The sequence below is a fragment of the Coenobita brevimanus genome, chromosome 95 (genome assembly GCF_032717465.1).
Source record: "Coenobita brevimanus isolate Jiangsu-jjx chromosome 95, ASM3271746v2, whole genome shotgun sequence".
NCBI lineage: Eukaryota > Metazoa > Arthropoda > Malacostraca > Decapoda > Coenobitidae > Coenobita > Coenobita brevimanus.
The window spans coordinates 15232009-15249829 of record NC_137048.1 but is presented as its reverse complement, the minus strand read 5'-3'; the positions used below and the strand labels follow the sequence as shown (position 1 = coordinate 15249829).

Below are 17821 nucleotides of genomic sequence, written 5' to 3'. Positions count from 1 at the left end.
GGAAATGGGGAAAAAGAAGTGTGTGGTAATCACTGGGGCATCTGTCTTCTTAGTATAATAGGAAAAATGTATGGTAGGATACTTATTGACAGAGTTAGAGAAAGAACAGAGGAATTAGTTGGAGAAGAACAGGGAGGCTTTAGGAAGGGAAGAGGTTGTGTAGATCAGATATTCATTCTTAGATCTTTAGTGGAAAAGTTTCTAAGAGAAGGGAAAGAAGTTGTATGTGGCTTTCATGGATTTGGAAAAAGCATATGACAGGGTGGATAGACAAGGATTGTGGAAAGTATTAAGAATATATGGAGTAGGTGGGAAGTTGTTGAATGCTGTGAAGAGTATGTATGATGGTGCTAAGGCTGCAGTGCGTGTGGATAGTGAACTGAGTGAATTTTTCTCTTTGAAGGTTGGTTTGAAACAGGGATGTGTCATGTCTCCATGGTTGTTCAATCTGTACATGGATGGGGTAATAAAAGAGGTACAAGGTAGGGTAGTGGATGTTGGAGTGGCCCTGGTGAGAGAGGGTAGTGTTTGGAAACTCCCTGTACTGTTGTTTGCAGATGATACTGTGTTGTTGAGTGAAGACGAAGGGGAGCTGCAAGGCTTGGTGGATGAGTTTGGGAGAGTGTGTAAGAAACGGAATCTAAAGGTGAATGTAGGGAAGAATAAAGTGATGGTCTTTGAGAGAGGTGAAGTCAGTGAATGTACAGCGAGGTTGGATGGTGAAGACTTGGAAAATGTGGGTACATTTAAGTACTTGGGTAGTGTGATGAGTAAGGATGGAGGTTTGGAGGGTGAAGTGCTTGAAAGGGTACAGCCGGGAAGAAAGGTTGCTGGTTCCTTGAAAGCAGTAATAAGAAGCAGGGAAGTGAGCATGGAAGTGAAAAAGTTACTACATGACAGTATTGTGGTACCAACTCTTAACTTATGGAAGTGAAGCTTGGACATTGCTGGAAGGACACAAGTCAAGAGTGAGAGCAGTGGAAATGAGTTATTTAAGAGAAGCCTGTGGAGTCACATGGAGAGACAGGCTGACAAATGAGGATATAAAGGAGTGTTGTGGTGTGGATGTGGATGTGATAGGAAGCTTTAGGAGGAATACACTGAGGTGGTTTGGCCATGTGGAGAGGATGGAGGGTGAAAGACTGACAAAGAGAGTGTATGTGAGTGAGGTGGAGGGGGGAAGAGGGAGGGGGAGGCCGAGGATGAGATGGAGGGATGGGGTGGAGATGTATATGAGAGAGGGGGGGGTGAGTTGGGAGCGGGGCAGTGAAATGGCGGGGGACAGAGCGACGTGGAGGCGATTTGTTTGTGGCCGCCTCGAACGGGATTAAGGCGTCTGGCAATTGATAGATAGATGGATAGATAGATTATCTGGTGAGCAATGGCATTTTTTTCTGGTTTGTGGGGGCTCCTATTGTGTGCATGTATGCGCCAACGCAGGATCGTTTAGACAGAGTGAGAGAAGAGTCCTGGACAAATGTGGAAGCATGCATAGAAAAGTTTGAAAGAATGAGAAAGTGTGTTTGATTGGCGATATGAATGGTAATGTAGGGAATGTGAAGGTGGATAGAGTAGTTGGTGACTGGGGTGTGCATGCTGAGACAGATGAGAGTTGCAATGCTTTTGCGGACATTTGTGTCAGGAGGGGGTTGGTGATAGGCAATACCCTCTTCAGTCACAAAATGTTCCAGAGGTATACATGGCGAATTTTGAGAAGGGTGGGTAGTGAACTGAATGAACGGAAGGCAATGATTGATTATGTGTGTGTGTGGATGAAAGAGTGAGAAGGTGTGTAATGAATGCAAGAGCATATAGAGGTTGGGGGAGTGGACTTTCTGACCACCACTTGGTGGTGGTGAGAATCAAGGTCCAAGTGAAATGGAGAAATAAGAGAAGGGAAGGATGGGAGAAAGTAGTGTATGCAAGGAGAGTGGAAAGGTTACAAGAGGATGAGAAAAAGGCAGAATATAATAGAGAAGTATAGGAACAATTGGGTAAATATGGATTGGACCAGATGGGGGATGTGGAAGGTGTGTGCAAGATATTCACAGAAGAAATTTGTGCAGCATGTGAGGTGGTGTGTGGGGTGAAGAGAAGACGAAAGGGGGTGTTAGGAACAGCATGATGGAATGAAGAGGAGACAGGCTGTGGCTCAAAGGAAGAAAACATGTAGTGAGTGGATGAGAAACTGGCGTGGAAGAAGTTGAGAGATGGAAGAGAGAGCAATACATGGAGAAGAAGAGAGAGTTGGAAAGATTAGTAAGGGAGAATAAGAAGAGAATGGGTGAGGAATTTGGAAGGAATTTGAGTGTAAAGTGGAGGGAATGTAAGAAGATTTTTTGGAAACAGAGAGAGTTAGACAGGGTGGCAGTGAAGTTAGTTGGAGAGTGAAATATGAAAATGGTAGATTACTGTGGAGAAGGGAGAAAAAGTGAGCAGATGGAGAGAACACTTTAAGGAATTGTTGAACATAGAGAATGAAAGTAATGCAAGTATAATTGGCTGGGGAATGGCTGGGAGAAGAAGGGATGTGAGAAGAGAGGAAGAAATCAGTAGGGTGGATGTAGTGGAAGCAGTGAAAAAAGTTAAAAATGGGGAAAACCCTAGGAATTCATGGAGTGTGTGGTGAAATGCTGAAGTAAGGGGGAGAGATAGTAGTGGAACGAATGTGGAGATGTGCAGATTGACCTGGGAGGAAGGTAGAGTCCCAGACAATTGGAAGTCAGGTATAGTTTTTTCCCTTGTACAAAGGAAAAGGGGAAAAAGAAGTGTATGGTAATCATAGGGACATCTGTCTTCTTAGTGTAATAGGAAAAATATGTGGTAGGATACTTATTGACAGAGTTAGAGAAAATAACAGAGGAATTAGTTGGAGAAGAATAGGGAGGTTTCGGGAAGGGAAGAAACTGTGTAGATTAGATATTCAGTTGTATATCTTTAGTGGATAAGTTTCTAGAGAAGGGAAAGAATTTTTATGCAACCTTCATGGATTTGGAGAAAGCATATGACAGGGTGGATACATAAGGATTGTGAAAAGTATTAAGAATATATGGAGTAGATGGGAAGTTGTTGAATGCTGTGAAGAGTATGTATGAGGCTAAGGCTGCAGCGCATGTGGATAGTGAACTGAGTGAATTTTTCTTGAAGGTTGGATTGAAACAGGGATGAGTCATGTCACCATGGTTGTTCAATCTGTATATGGATGGGGTTATAAAAGAGGTACAAGGTAGGGCAGTGGGTGTTCATGTGGCCCAAATGAGATGAGGGCAGTGTTTGGAAACTCCCTGTACTGTTGTTTTCAGATGAAACTGTGTTGTTAAGTGAAGATGAAGGGGAGCTGGACAGTTTGGTGGAAGAGTTTGGGAGAGTGTGTAAGAAATGGAATCTAAAGGTGAATATAGGGAAGAGTAAAGTTATGGTCTTCGAGAGAAGTGAAGTCAGGGAATGTACAGTGAGGTTAGATAGGAGGAAATGGAAAATGTGAGTGCATTTAAGTACTTGGGTAGTGTGATGAGTAAGGATGGAAGTTTAGAGGGTGAAGTGCTTGAAAGGATACAACAGGGAAGAAAGGTTGTTTGTTCCTTGAAAGCAATGATAAGAGACAGGGAAGTGGCAAGTTATGACATGACAATATTGTGATATCAGCTCTAACATATGGAAGTGAAACTTGGACCTTGTTGGAGGGACAGAAGTCAAGAGTGAGAGCAGTGGAAATTAGTTATTTGAGAGGAGCATGTGACATCACATGGAGAGACAAACTGACAATTGAGGATGTAAAGGAGCGTTGTGGTGTGGATGTGGATGTGATAGGAAGTGTTAGGAGAAACACACTGAGATGGTTTGGCTTTGTGGAAAGGATGGAGAGTGAGAAACTGATGAGGAGAGTGTATGTGAATGAGGTGGAACGGAAGAGAGGGAGGGGGAGGCCAAGGATGAGGGGGAGATGGAGTGGAGAGGTATATGAGAGAGGGGGGTGTGAGCTGGGAGCAGGGCAGTGATATGGTGGGGGACAGGGCAACATGGAGGCAATTTGTTTGTGGCCACCCCTTACGCGATTAAGGCGTCTGGCAATAGATAGATATTGTTTATATCTTTCTTTTTGTGTGGGGACCACAGTACTGCTGCATATTCCAGCCTGGGGTGGATCATGGCCACTATCAATTTTTTCATCATCTCCTCATCCATGTAATGAAATGGCACTTATGTTGGACATGAGATTATTTGTCTCTCAAACTGTCTTGTTAATGTGTTTTTCAATGTGTGTGTGTGTGTGTGTGTGTGTGTGTGTGTGTGTGTGTGTGTGTGTGTTTTGTGCATGCACGCTTGAAACAGCAAAGCAAAGGAATTAGCTGCCTGTTCATCAAGGGAGATGTGGTTGTAGTTGATAATGGAAGGAGGGAGGAGGAGATGGGATTTGAAGGTTTGTCCCAACCCAGACCATTCTTGGTTTCTTGGCCATGGCATCAACAAGGCCTGGATACTTTCTTTTGATCGCGACTTCACTTATGAGAGAGGAGATGCTGAACAATAATAATGTTTTGGAAGATATATAGAGTGCAAAATAGGCTTGTTTGTATATTGGCAGCGTATGAGCGGAGGAATACAGTGGTGAGTGAGAGAACATCTACCTACCTGCTGCCAGCCAATGAAAAATCTGCATTAGAATTCTCCCTCTCCTTCCTTAGTCAATCAAAGCTCTTCTATTCTCTACCAGTCCATCACCCCTCCCTACCCACAACCAACACCCTGTGAGCTACGAGGCCCACCAACTGTTAACCCTCCCTTATTCCCTCTCTCAACACTTCTCCACTTTCATATTACAGTACAGTATACTGTAACCCCTCCCCCTCTTTTTTTTTAGCTGGATGTTTGATGATAGCAACTGTCTCATGCTGGATAATAATGTACTTTAAGATGAGGAGCATGTAAAGACAAACTAGCCCAGAAATTATTGTGTTGTGACCATTGTTTAGGAAATCATCATGATAGGAAGTTTGTAGATGCAGGCAAACCATTAGGCAGGTTAGTGATTGTTCATGTGAACCTTAATATAATACTGCTTTTTTATATTTCAGGTCGCAATGAGAAAGGTCAGCTTGGTATTGGCGACACAGAAAATTACAATGGAGTTGTGTCTATGGACACAATGTCTGAGTTCACTGTGGTGTCAGCAGCTGTTGGCCGTAACCACACACTCCTCCTGACAGACCGTGGAAGTGTGTTTGCCTGTGGGGACAACAAGTCAGGCCAGTGTGGTGTGGGCAACACAACTGCCATTATACACACACCTTGCAGAATCAACTTTACAGAATCTAAAATCACAAAGGTAATTATTACTTCATATCGGTGTGGACAACAAAGTTGAAGAGAGTGTGCCTAAATAGTATAGTTATACACTCCCTCTTCTGTCTTTCTTTCCTTCATTCTTTCCTTTTCCTTCTGCCTGTGGGTGACTCTACACTGAGTGACAAGCCAAATGGATTCCTGTACACAAGGAAACCATTTACTACGCTGGGTGGTAACCATACAACCAAATTTTGGCGCCTGGTGGTTTAGTGGGTAATTATTGTGCTCCAATCGGATTGAGCCAGTGAAGGTTTATATCCAAGGGGTGGTTGGGGTTGATTGCTCATGTAATGCCATTGAGGGATGAGTGAGGCTGGTCACTCTCATCTTAAATGTTGGGACCAACTGCCTAGCCCCAGGCTCCTACGCTCCTCATGGGGCAATGTAGGACTGGATGATGGATGGATGGATGGATATGATGTAAAGAGAATGGATGTGACTAGAGTGGTGAAAAGGATATACAGTATGTGTATTTGGATGAGTCTGAAAGTTGGCCCGGAAGGTGGATAGATATGTAAATGAATGTGTGAGAGAGGTATGGAAGCTGATGAGGCTAGATAACTGACAAAGGAGTGTGTAACCAGGGTCTGTCACCCTTTTGAACCTGACAGTTGTTGGATTGAATCTGTCTGATAGGTTAATGTGAAATCACGTGGGGAAAAGTGTATACCTATCAGGTGGGACGAGGATTCCTGGGGTTTGAGTAGTGCATGAAAGCGTGTGTAGCCCATTTTGTTGAGCATGCTGTTTATTAGTTCTTCCACTACCGTATTGTGTTCTTTCATTTTCCTGGCTGTCTGTACTCTACCTAACCCTGCCTGCAGATGGGAAACAAAAAAGAGACAGGAAGTTGATGATGATGATATAATGAAGGTAGCTATAGCCATAGTGTTTTATCTGATGCTTTACAAATGAGTGCTATATGAGTTTCACCATTATATACAGCTTTGTTGTCTCAGGGGTTTACATTACTGGCAACTCTTTTCACAGGCATGGGCCCTCATATATTTTAGTGCTAGAGGATTGTGTTCATCAGAAGCGAACACCCCAACTGTTGTGCTTTCCTCAAATGAGACAGAAACAAAGACCAGTGTCTAAGCTTGCTTATTGCCTTAGAATATCAGAAGTTCACAAAGTATTTGTAACAGGTGGAACTTGAATAGCTGTAGGTTGAAGTCTGGGGGAAACAACTCCGGGGAAGCGAGTTCCAGAGAGATGCAGTTCGGGGAATAAAAGAATTCTGATTGGCAGAAGTTCTGCAGTATGGCTGTGTGACATTCCAGTCATGAACGCTACCAGAGGCCCGTGTAGCACGAGGGAAGGCATGGAGAGATGGCACCATGGACGCAACTTCGTCTGAGCATTTGTCATAAAAATGTCTAAAATAATGCAAGGGAGGCAACATTCCTTCATACTTGTAGGGGAGGTTGTTTATTTATAATAGTAGGGTTATTAATAATTCCAACAGCTTTGGACTGAATTTTGTCTAGTTTTAATGCAACCTCTCCACATCCATTCCACAAGGGTGAGCAGTATTCACACTGAGAGCACACATGGCTCTTATTAATTATAGCTAACTTCTCGTCAGTGAAGACAGACTCTGTACAGGCTCTGTACAATAATCCAAGTTTCTTTGGGGTGGTTATAGCAAGTGATCTGACATGAGAGGTCCAGCTAAGGGCATTGTTAAGTGAGACACCTAGAATTGTAGTTGTTCCATCCAAATAATTTTGTATCAATATCCCAGGGCAATTTAAGCAACGTTGGGTCTGGTTAGTACTTGGATGGGTGACCGCCTGGGAACACCAGATGCTGTTGGCATAACGTTCTCCCTACGTGTCAAGTGGGGTTGGTGGAGGATTAGTGCCCCTCCCTGTAAAACAATTAACTCTAAGCCCTTGGCCACCCCGTTTGGGATACATGGCGTTTGGCAATGAATTTGTTCTCCACCAAGCAAATAATTTCAGGTTTCTTTTAATTTTTAGTTTCCAATTTCCCCTTTCTTAGATAATAATTCATCCACATTACAGTACATGATTTTTAGATTTACTACCCCAGATTTGTCTTTACTCATTTTTCTCAGCTTCATATTCACAACCATCCCCCTTTTTTCCTTCACATATGGTTCCTCACATACCACGTCTGTTACCTTCATATCCATCCCCCCCCCCCCCCAAATCACGTTCTTCCTCTCTCCTGTAATTTTTTCCTTTAGTTGTTCCTTCAAAGATTTTAAAACTTCTCTTTCATCATCATTCAAATCTTTTCTCATTATAATATTTTTCATCCCTGCCTCTTTCCTTAGTTTCCAGGTCGCCCTAAGTACAGTATGTCATTTACAACACTTTCTGATGACAGTTTAACTCTCACTGGTCTTGCTTCTCCCATTTTATATGGCCCTATCATCCTTACTTCCTCAATTTATTTCTGTCACTTGCTTCATTATGAATTGATCTTGCCCAGTATTTTTCTCACTTCATTCAGGTCTCTCTCGAGTCTCACTGATCTAACCTTTTCTTCCTCCTCCCTGTCTCCAAATATTACTTACTACATATCTGTTCATTTCTACAGTTTCTCTCACTATTTTCTCTCTCATCTTCAGTATTTTCACTACATTTTCTTCCATTTTTTTCTTGTTCATTTCCCTTTCCTCCTGAATGATTTCCCTTAAGCATGCCACTTCTTTCTGTTTTTCCTCCACATATGCCCACCTTACCTTTTGCTCTTCCAACACACTATTCACCTACTCCGTTTTATTACTGCTTTCTATTAATTTTCTCCTTAATTCAATATTTTCTTGTTTCAAATTCTTGATCTCCTGGTTTGCATTTTCATTGGGCTGTATCACACTCTGTACAGTATAGTGTTTTTGGTAATTTCAGACATATTTCTTGATACTCGATCCTTCACTTTCTTTTCTAATTTGCTAATTCTGATAATCAACGTTTTAATCAACTCCATTACGTTTATTTCACTGTCAAATTCAGGAAATTCAGGTCCCTCAGTGTTTACATTGGTAGCCATGTTTGTTGGTGCTAAGAATAACTTACTGAAATTCCTCTGAAACATTCATGTACTGTACTGTATACACAATTTACTTACTGACAGTGGCCCTTTGCATTTTTGACAGACAGTATTAACTGACAATACTGTAAACTTTAGAGAGTAACTGATGGAGACAGAACAAACATAATTCCTGAAAACTACTCAAAGTTTGTAGAGGAGGTGTTTGGAACACGTCTGATCACTGTGGCTCAAGGTGTATTTACCTATTTGTATTTACCTATTTGTAGTATACAGGAATTGAGCAATGCTCGTGTTGTCCTGTCTCCATATCCACATTTATCAAGTCTACCTTTACACACATGAATGTTTTTCTCATGCACCACCTCTTTGTCTAAGTCGTTCCAAATATTTAAGAATATACCTAATTGTGATATACACGGAATGTACTATGCTCGTGGGTTTCCGTCGCTGTTTCTCAATAAGTCGAATTTAACTTTAAACTCGTTTATGTTTTTAGACTGGACGATCTCTTTGTCCAGGCTATTCCATAAGTCTATACTTCTGTAAAGAAAGCTATATTTCTTGATATCCTTCAAACAGCTTGACTTTTTCAATTTCATTCCATGTCCTCTTGTTGCTCTCTTATCCCATACAAACAGATCTTCTTTGTCAATTTTATCTACTCCCACCATGGTCCTGAACACCGCAATCATGTCTCCCCTCTTTCTCCTTTCCTCTAACGAAGGCAAATCCAGTTTTTCCAGCCTCTCTCTGTATGACAGGTCTGTCAGACTGGGGACCATCTTGGTTGCTGTTCTTTGTATTCTCTCAATCTTGTTTATATCTTTCTTTTTGTGTGGGGACCACACTACCGCTGCATATTCTAACCTGGGGCGGATCATGGCCACTATCAATTTTTTCATCATTTCCTCATCCATATAATGAAATGCTACTCTTATGTTAGTCAAGAGCTTATAAGTCTCTCCAACTATCTTGTTAATGTGCTTTTCTGGTGACAAACTATCTTGGACCAGCACTCCCAAATCTTTCTCTTCTCTCCTTTTTGTGATTAATTCATTACCCAAAAAATAATTCAGTGATGGTCTCCTGGTACTTTTACCCATTTCCAATATTTTACATTTCTTTACATTAAATTTCATTTCCCACGTCCGGCTTCAATTGTGTATCCTATCCAAATCCTCCTGCAGTATTTTACAATCCTCCTCAACCTCTATCTTCCTCAAGATCTTTACATCATCAGCAAACAGACTCGCATAACTGTTCACTCCATCTACCATATCATTTACATAAATCAGGAACATTACTGGCGCCAACACTGAGCCTTGAGGGACTCCACTTGTTACTTCCCTCCATCCAGACATCTTTTCCTTTATTACTGTCCTCATTTGTCTGTCTCTCAAAAAGTCTCTCATCCATTCCAGAAGTTTCCCCTTTAGTCCTCCTATATATTCTAGTTTCCACATTAGTCTCTTATGAGGTACCTTGTCAAAGGCCTTCTCTAAGTCTAAGTACACACAATCCACCCAACCATCTCTCTCCTGTACCACATCAATCGCTCTTGAGTAAAAGCTCAACAAGTTTGAAACACATGACCTTCCACTTCTGAATCCAAACTGACATTCAGCCAAAATATTCATCTCTTCCAGATATTTTATCCATCTGTCTTTCAGGATTCTCTCACACAATTTTGCGACCATGCTGGTTAGAGACACTGGTCTATAATTCAGCGGTTCTTCCCTGTTTCCTCCCTTGTAAATTGGTACCACATTTGCCCTCTTCCATTCTTTTGGCACTTTCCCCTCTTCCAGTGAGCATACAATTAAGCTGTGAATTTTATCCGCCAGTTGTTCTCTGCATTCCTTCAGTACCCAATTAGAAATTCCATCAGGTCCTGGGGCTTTCCTTACATCTTGAGTTTCCAGTAATTTATACACTTCCTGCACCTCCACTTTTATATCTTTCATCACCGGAACATTTCTAATCACTCCCTCCCCTTCCACAAGCTCCTTTTCTTTAGTGAAAACTGACTGGAAACATTTGTTCATTATTTCTGCTTGCATTGCCGCATCATTAAAGACCTCTCCATCTACTTTCAGCTTGGTGATTCCTTCCTTTTGTTTCAGTTTGCCATTAACAAATCTATAAAACAGTTTGGGTTCATCCTTGCATTTGTCAATTATACCTTTTTCAAAATTCCTTTCTTCTTCCCTACGTATTCTTGTGTATTCGTTTCTTGTTCTTTTATATTCTTCCTTTGTTCTGTCGTTACCTCTCTTTCTCCAATTGTTCCACGCCTTATCTCTCTCTTTTTTGGCTATCATACACCTTCTATTAAACCACTCCTTTTTCCTGTTTTCTTTCCCTCTTACTCTTGGTACAAATTTTTCCACTCCCAAATTATAGAGGTCTAGAAAGATATCCCACTTCCTCTGTATCTCTCTTGTTTCTCTGAATTTTCTCCAATCCGCATTTTCAAAAAAGTTTCTCAATCCTGTAAGATTTGCTTTGCCAAAGTTGTATCTTCTCTGTCTATGAAGCTCGTCTCTTGGCTCGACGTTTCCTATTAACATCTGGAACTCAATGACCACGTGATCACTTTTTCCCAAAGGACAGAGATATTCCAATGATTCTATTACATCAGGTTCTTTGGTGAACAGTAAATCTAACCTTGCTGGTGTGTCCTCACCTCGAAACCGTGTCTCTTCTTTGACCCACTGCGTCATCACATTATTCATTATTATATTTAATAACATAGTACCCCACGAATCCTCGCCGCCTCCCGAGTACCATTCCTCCCAGTTCACCTCTTTACAATTAAAGTCACCCACCAAAATTATATTATTGCTTTTCTCAATTATTTTTTGCAAGTAGCTAGCCATATCTGACAACATCTCATGGTATTCGTCATCCTTCCATGCTCTCGTCTTTGGGGAACATACACTACCGCCATATCTCTCTTAACATTCTCTCCAGTTTCTAATTTCATATATATCACTTCAGCCCTGCCTTCTCCCATTTCCACAGTATCTACATTTATGTTGTTCTTCACTGCTATCATCACTCCTCCTCCCTTTTTTCTTTTCTGTCTTTTCTCCACAGTTTGTATTTACCATCTCCCAAATGAACATCAATATCTTCTCTTAATTTGGTCTCTACAAAGCACATGACATCAGGTTCATGTTCTCTCAAGAAATCATTAATTTCGATCCTTGTCGATATGAAACCATCAACATTAGTATATATCACCTTCAAATTATTTTTGACATTATTAATACCCTCTTCTCTCCTACTCTCTGTCCGTACCACTTCCTCAACTTCTGATCTTTCACAACCATCCCCCCTAATTTCCTTCACTTCTATTTCCTTAAATACCATTTCCTTACTTTCATATCCAATACTCTCCAAAAAAAAGTATTACGTTCTTCCTCTGTCCTCTTATCATTTTTTCCTTTACTTCTTCCTTTAATGATTTTAAAGCTTCTCTTTCTTCTTCATTCAGATCTTTTCTTATTATAATATTTTCCATCCCCGCCTCTTTGCTTAATTTCCAGGTCACTTTAAGTATCTCATTTATTACATTTTCTGATGTAAACTTAACTCTCATTGGTCTTGTTTCCCCTTTCTTATAAGGCCCTATCCTCCTTACTTCCTCAATTTCTTTTACCCACTTGTTTCCTTCGGGGTCAATCTTGCCTAATATTCCTCTCACCATGTTCGTGTCTCTCTCGAGTCTTGCGAACCTAACCTTTTCTTCCTCTTCCCTGTTTCCAAATACTATCACACATCTGTTCCTTTCTACAGTTTCTCTCACTATTTTCTCTTTTTTCTTCAGTATTTTCACTACATTTTCTTCCATTTCTTTCTTGTTCATTTCCCTTTCTTCCTGGATGATCTCTCTTAAGCTGACCACTTCTTTCTGTTCTTCCTCTACGTGTGCCCACTTTGCCTTGTGTTCTTCTAGTACATTACTCACCTTCTCCGTTTTATTAGTACTCTCTTGAAGTTTCCTCCTCAGTTCAACATTTACCCGCTTCAAATTCTTAATCTCTTCATTGGCTGTTTCGTTGGACTGGATTAGACTCTGTATGGTGGTTTCCGTATTTCCTGACACATCCTTTATCACTAGATTCTCTACTTTTTTTTCGAGTTCACTAATCCTCATAATTAATGTTTTCACTAGGTCCATGACATTAGTATTAGCATCAAATCCTTGAAATTCCATTCCCTCATTGTTTACATTTTCGGCCATCTTTAACGTACCGATCAAGTACCTAAACAGCTGTTACCAATAAGCCACAAACATTCATGTATACTATTGCCAACAAATCTTTACATTTTTGGTAGTCTACCAACTTTCATTATTTTAAATTTAAAGAAAGACCCTAGGAGACAGGACAGACAAAATTCCTGAAACTACTCAAGGTCAGGAGCGATGCCTTGGACGTCCTCTCTCTCCGGCTGTGTGTGTGTGTATGTGTGCGTGTGTGTGTGTGTGTGCGTGTTCTTACTTTACCTAATACTATCATTACAGGAATGAGTCGAGCTCATACTGTCCTGTGTATTCAAACATTTTTATCATACATTTCCTTAAATTTATGAATAGTTCTGGCACACACTATTTCATTTGGTAGTGCATTCTGAGTGAGAATAACTCAACAATATGGGTAAAGCAGCAAAAGACATACTTACAAGAAGTTAACCTAGCCGTGGAAAATTTAAAGACAATGTCACAACAAGAAATCAGCGACAAAATAAAACTAAGGGACACAGAAATTTGGAGGCAGGACATCAGCATCGAATCAACGATAAACACTTAACCCTCTCAGGCACAGTCACGCGATTCGCGTGACATGTGGATTTGCTCAATTTGATCAGTCACTCGAATCGCATTCCTAAGGACAAAAAAATTAGCCAAAAATTAAGTTTCTGGCGAAATCGCATCAAATTTTGACGAATTGTAGCGAGGATAGCGCTTTCCAATGGTAAGACATTGGCAACACTGAGCTGCCTCATTGGGCCCAGCACGTAGCAGTATACCTCAGTCTCTTCCAAACAGCCAGGCGATGGGATGCATTGTGTCTTCAGTCCCTTTAATCTCCTACTAATTCTCCCTCTCCTTCCTGAGCCGAAGCCCCTATGGACTCAGTGTGATAATGCAGTATTTATGAGCATATTTGTATGTGATATTGTCGATAGAACATAGATATATGTCACGAAAAGGAATTGTGTCCATTATGAATCGTTAGGCCTATGAGCCGATATGCGTGTTCACTGTTGCGGGGTTTTGCCTCTCGCCCTCCCCAAGGCCCATGGCATGATTACAAATACGTATATAATGAAGCCAATGCCTGAAGTGTATTTTGTGTGAAAGATATTGTGGCTGGCTTGGTGAAATTATGGTACCATAGTGTGGAATGGGGCAGGCATCACGTACAGTTTTTATAGTCGGGAAGGAAGAATTAGAGGTGTTTAGTGATGGAATTATTGTGATTCTGATAGTGAAAATGCGTATGGAATTGTGTGAAATATACGTCAAACATGCTGCGGGTGTTCTTGAAGGAGTGTGGTGTGTGCCAATACAATAGAGTCGCAGTGAGTGTTCACAGAGAAATATTTCATGCATTCACTGACTTTGCTAAAACAAAGTGCAAGTGTCAGAGACAAGAAATATGCCACAGCCACATATACATACGTATGTTGTGCAGCGAATGTTCGTGGAGAAATCTATTGTGTGGATCGCATGTGTTTTAGGCAATTGTATCGCAAGGAGAGGAGAAAATACGCCGCAGCCACAGACACACACACACATGCACACACACTCATCCACACCCACACACTCACCCACATGCACACGCTCACCCACACACTCACACGCTAACCCACACATGCACACGCTCACACACTACATAACTCCTTATCTTCAAGCTGCTACCAGCATCTCAACACCTCTGGAGGAAGTGAGTTATCCGTATTTTGTTGATCTGTATATTGACCTATTTCTGTAGTTCAATATTTTTTACACATATAAGTAATGTTTTTTACATACACAGTTATGAAATGGAAGAAAGTTCAGTTTCTTTGTCAGAACCTAGCAAAAAGACTAGTGGTCATGTCTAGTTTCTGACAGCACTATCAAAAACCTTATATTTTACGTGTATAGTTCGAGTAAAAAAAGAAAATAATAAAATGTAACGAGCGAAAATATGTAGCCGTGGGTGAGGTAGGGAAAGAGTGTTTTTTATCTCGCGTGCGGGTGGGGAAGAGTATTCTACGTTTGTCGTCCAATTACTCCAAAACTATTGGACGTTATCGATTTCCCGTAAGAACCATGATAAAGAGCAGTAAATTCTACGTATGTTCATGTGCAGAATATAAGCCTCTGGGAGCATTTTTTGTTGGAAAAGTTGGGGGAACAGACTTTCGGTAAAGTCGAAAGCGCTTGGAGGAGTAATCTCACTTTGTCGGCCAATTACTCGAAAACTATTGAACGTATCTATTTCCTATAAGAACCATGATAAAGAGCAGTAAATTCTACGTATGTACATGACATAACAATGTAATATCTATGATAAGAATTTGTTATTACATAGGCGGGAATATTGCATATGCTGTGCGCACATCACGAAAGTGACGTACGGACGTGAGTTCCCAGTCGTTTTTGGGGTTTTACTCGAGAACTATGAGGCGTATGGAAACCAAGAGGTGCTCATTAGAAAGCTGGTGAAATTCTGCATAAGATTATGCAATAAAAACATAACATCTGTGAGAAAATTTCCATATTAGAGCTCCTTGATTTTTTTTCAAAAATGGCTTTCAGTTTTTGGCTATTTTCTCGAAAACTACAAATCGTATCAACACCGGATTTGTCTCTTTAGAAAGCTGATGAAATTTCTATATCAAAACTTCTAATAACATTTTCCTGTATGATGGAAAACACTCGAATGGTGATGTTGGGAAGTGAACGTGATGTAGCGAAATTTTATTCACGGCTGCCTAATGTTGTTTTATTCATGTTTTCCTGTTTTTTGTGGTGCTTATCAGCTAGAACAAACATCGACGAATAAGATGATATAGTTTCATGGCAGTATATTGATGTTTGGGTGGCGAAAATAAGGAGAGAATACGTGTTATTTGCCGCGCGCCGGCTGCCGGGCCGGGCGGCTTCGCAGATAAAGTCGTGTGCTGGAAAACTTACTGAAACTTATCGTGCGCAAGAGGGTTAAGAGTAAAAACAAGAGCTGAATAGAAGTGACATGATATGACAATATTGATGAGTCTTACATAATTGTGAGGAAAAGGACCAACACCTTAGACGTAAACAGGAGAAAGGGACTTCAAGGGCAGAGTCAACCTGCCCAGTATGTGGACATGAAAATGAAACCCTCTAGCATTTTCTGCTATTTTGCAACGATCGTGGCCACATATGGAACAGACCTACTTTTTACAACAGCCCTACATACAAGACACTCAAGAAATTATGGCTGATCTACTCTCATTCAAAAACCAAGATGCAGAAAAAATAATGGTTAGAAAAAGAATAATTAAACAGCTTTGAATAAAAAGAACACAAAAAATTGAACAGGCACAGCCATCATAAAATATGCAAATACAGAGGGGGGGGGGGATCAGAGACATAACCCGATATCGCTGCTTAACTTGGGTGGCATTTATCCACATGTTGATTAGGTTAGAAGTTTTTGCTTCGTTATTATTGGGAGCTTTCAAGAGGCTTAATGGCAATCCTTGGTGGTTAAAATTATGGGGAGTATTAGGTGGCAAAACTAGTTATGTTAGGTTAGGTTAGGATGCACTGATGTGTCCAGTCAGTGAGATCTTATGTAAACACAGTGTCTTGGGTGCCTTAAGACAGACATATTTGTAATAACCTATCTTTAAATGTATTTCCAGTGAAAAATATGGGTCTCTTAGAACCTGACCTCCTATTTTACGCGTAAATATATGTCACGTTTTAGCTTGAAATTGATTCTACACGAGGTTCTGCATAACCTGTCTCGTCTTGTAAGGAGACTGTAGTGTACAAGTATAATACCAAGCGAGCAAGTGAAGTGAACTAGGCAACAGTAGTCTGAGCACTAGGGCATGGAGCACTGAGGGTCCACAAGGGAAGTCACAGCACTACAGCAATGAATGAGGCATAATGGGCCACAGTCTAAGTCACAGCACTGGGGTTAGCCACCATGTGGGTCACAGATGCACAAGGCACGAATGGGTCCACTGTTCAGCATCCAATGGGGGGAATGAGACGATGACTGTTGGCTTGGCGCATTGGGTGGGTCGCTTCCACAACGCACTGTCATTGGCTGGTGTTTGATGCGGCAACTGCCTGCCTGCCGATTGAGTCCTGTGTCTGAGTCAGATAATATACGTTACTGTTGAAAAATGCATACAGTAATCCCTCCACTATCAGATGTAATAGAGCCAAAGGCATGTCCGGAAAGTGGTCCCGTCCGGAAAGTGGGCACCTGCCTGCTGGACTGGTACTGTATGCCCTTGATAAATTCAAGGAAGAATTCAAGGACATTGAACACTCTCAGTTGCGACTGGAGGAGGTGATGGCTTCACTGGACAGAACCTACCGCTACTACACAGACAAACATAACCAGGAAGTAAACAGATGGAAGCAAACCCTCATCACCCGTTACCTTCAGCTCCAAGAGAGTGAGGAATCACACCCTTCAACTTCAGAAGAACCATATCCTGAGGAGGATCAAGAGGATGATGCAATGTCTGAGGTGTCAGATTTAGACTTTGAAGGGTTTATGAACGAAGTGAATGCATTACGTAGTGAAAGTGTTGAAAGTGCTGGTGATGAGAGTGGTGAGGAAAGTGGTGTGGTGGGTGATGCAGCAGATGCACGTTAGGTGCCTCACCCTGCCTCGGATCCTCTTCTTGCCTTCATCAAGCCTGTTGTCTTCTTGGGTTAAGGTGATCAGCCATATTCTTGTTGGTATAGTTAAGCCATATCCTTGTTGACTTAGTAAATTCATAATCTTGTTGGTTTACTTTATCTTAGGTAATATGTCTTAGATTGTTCCCCTGTACAGAACAATACTTAGGCCTGAAAGGAGTCTCAAGGGTTGCCCATGAAGGGGGTGCCGCCCATATGTAATTTTTTCCGTAAGTTTATGCATTCAGAGTATGCGAATTCCTAGTATGCGCTGTCCTCTGCCGCCAATATAGGCACATACTAGGGAGAAGGACTGTATATATCTATATCTATATATATATATATATATATATATATATATATATATATATATATATATATATATATATATATGTATATATCAATCAATCAATCATTTCCTGTGGCACCCCACGGGATGCATAGGGTCTCAATGAACTCTCTCCACCAATATTTGTCTCTTGCCATCTCCTTCAGGTCCTACCAACACTCTGCTCCTGCTTCTTTTTTCATTGTCCTCAA

General features: G+C 41.1%; 1 protein-coding gene across 1 annotated transcript in view; it reads left to right on the top strand.

Annotated features, from left to right (window-relative positions):
• LOC145413150 (protein RCC2 homolog) overlaps positions 1-17821 on the top strand; it is a 227766-nt gene that overhangs the window by 158495 nt on the left and 51450 nt on the right. The window contains exon 3 of the mRNA XM_080282875.1: positions 5076-5326. Coding sequence (XP_080139001.1) covers positions 5076-5326 — 251 coding nt within the window. The remainder of the gene's footprint in view (positions 1-5075; positions 5327-17821) is intronic.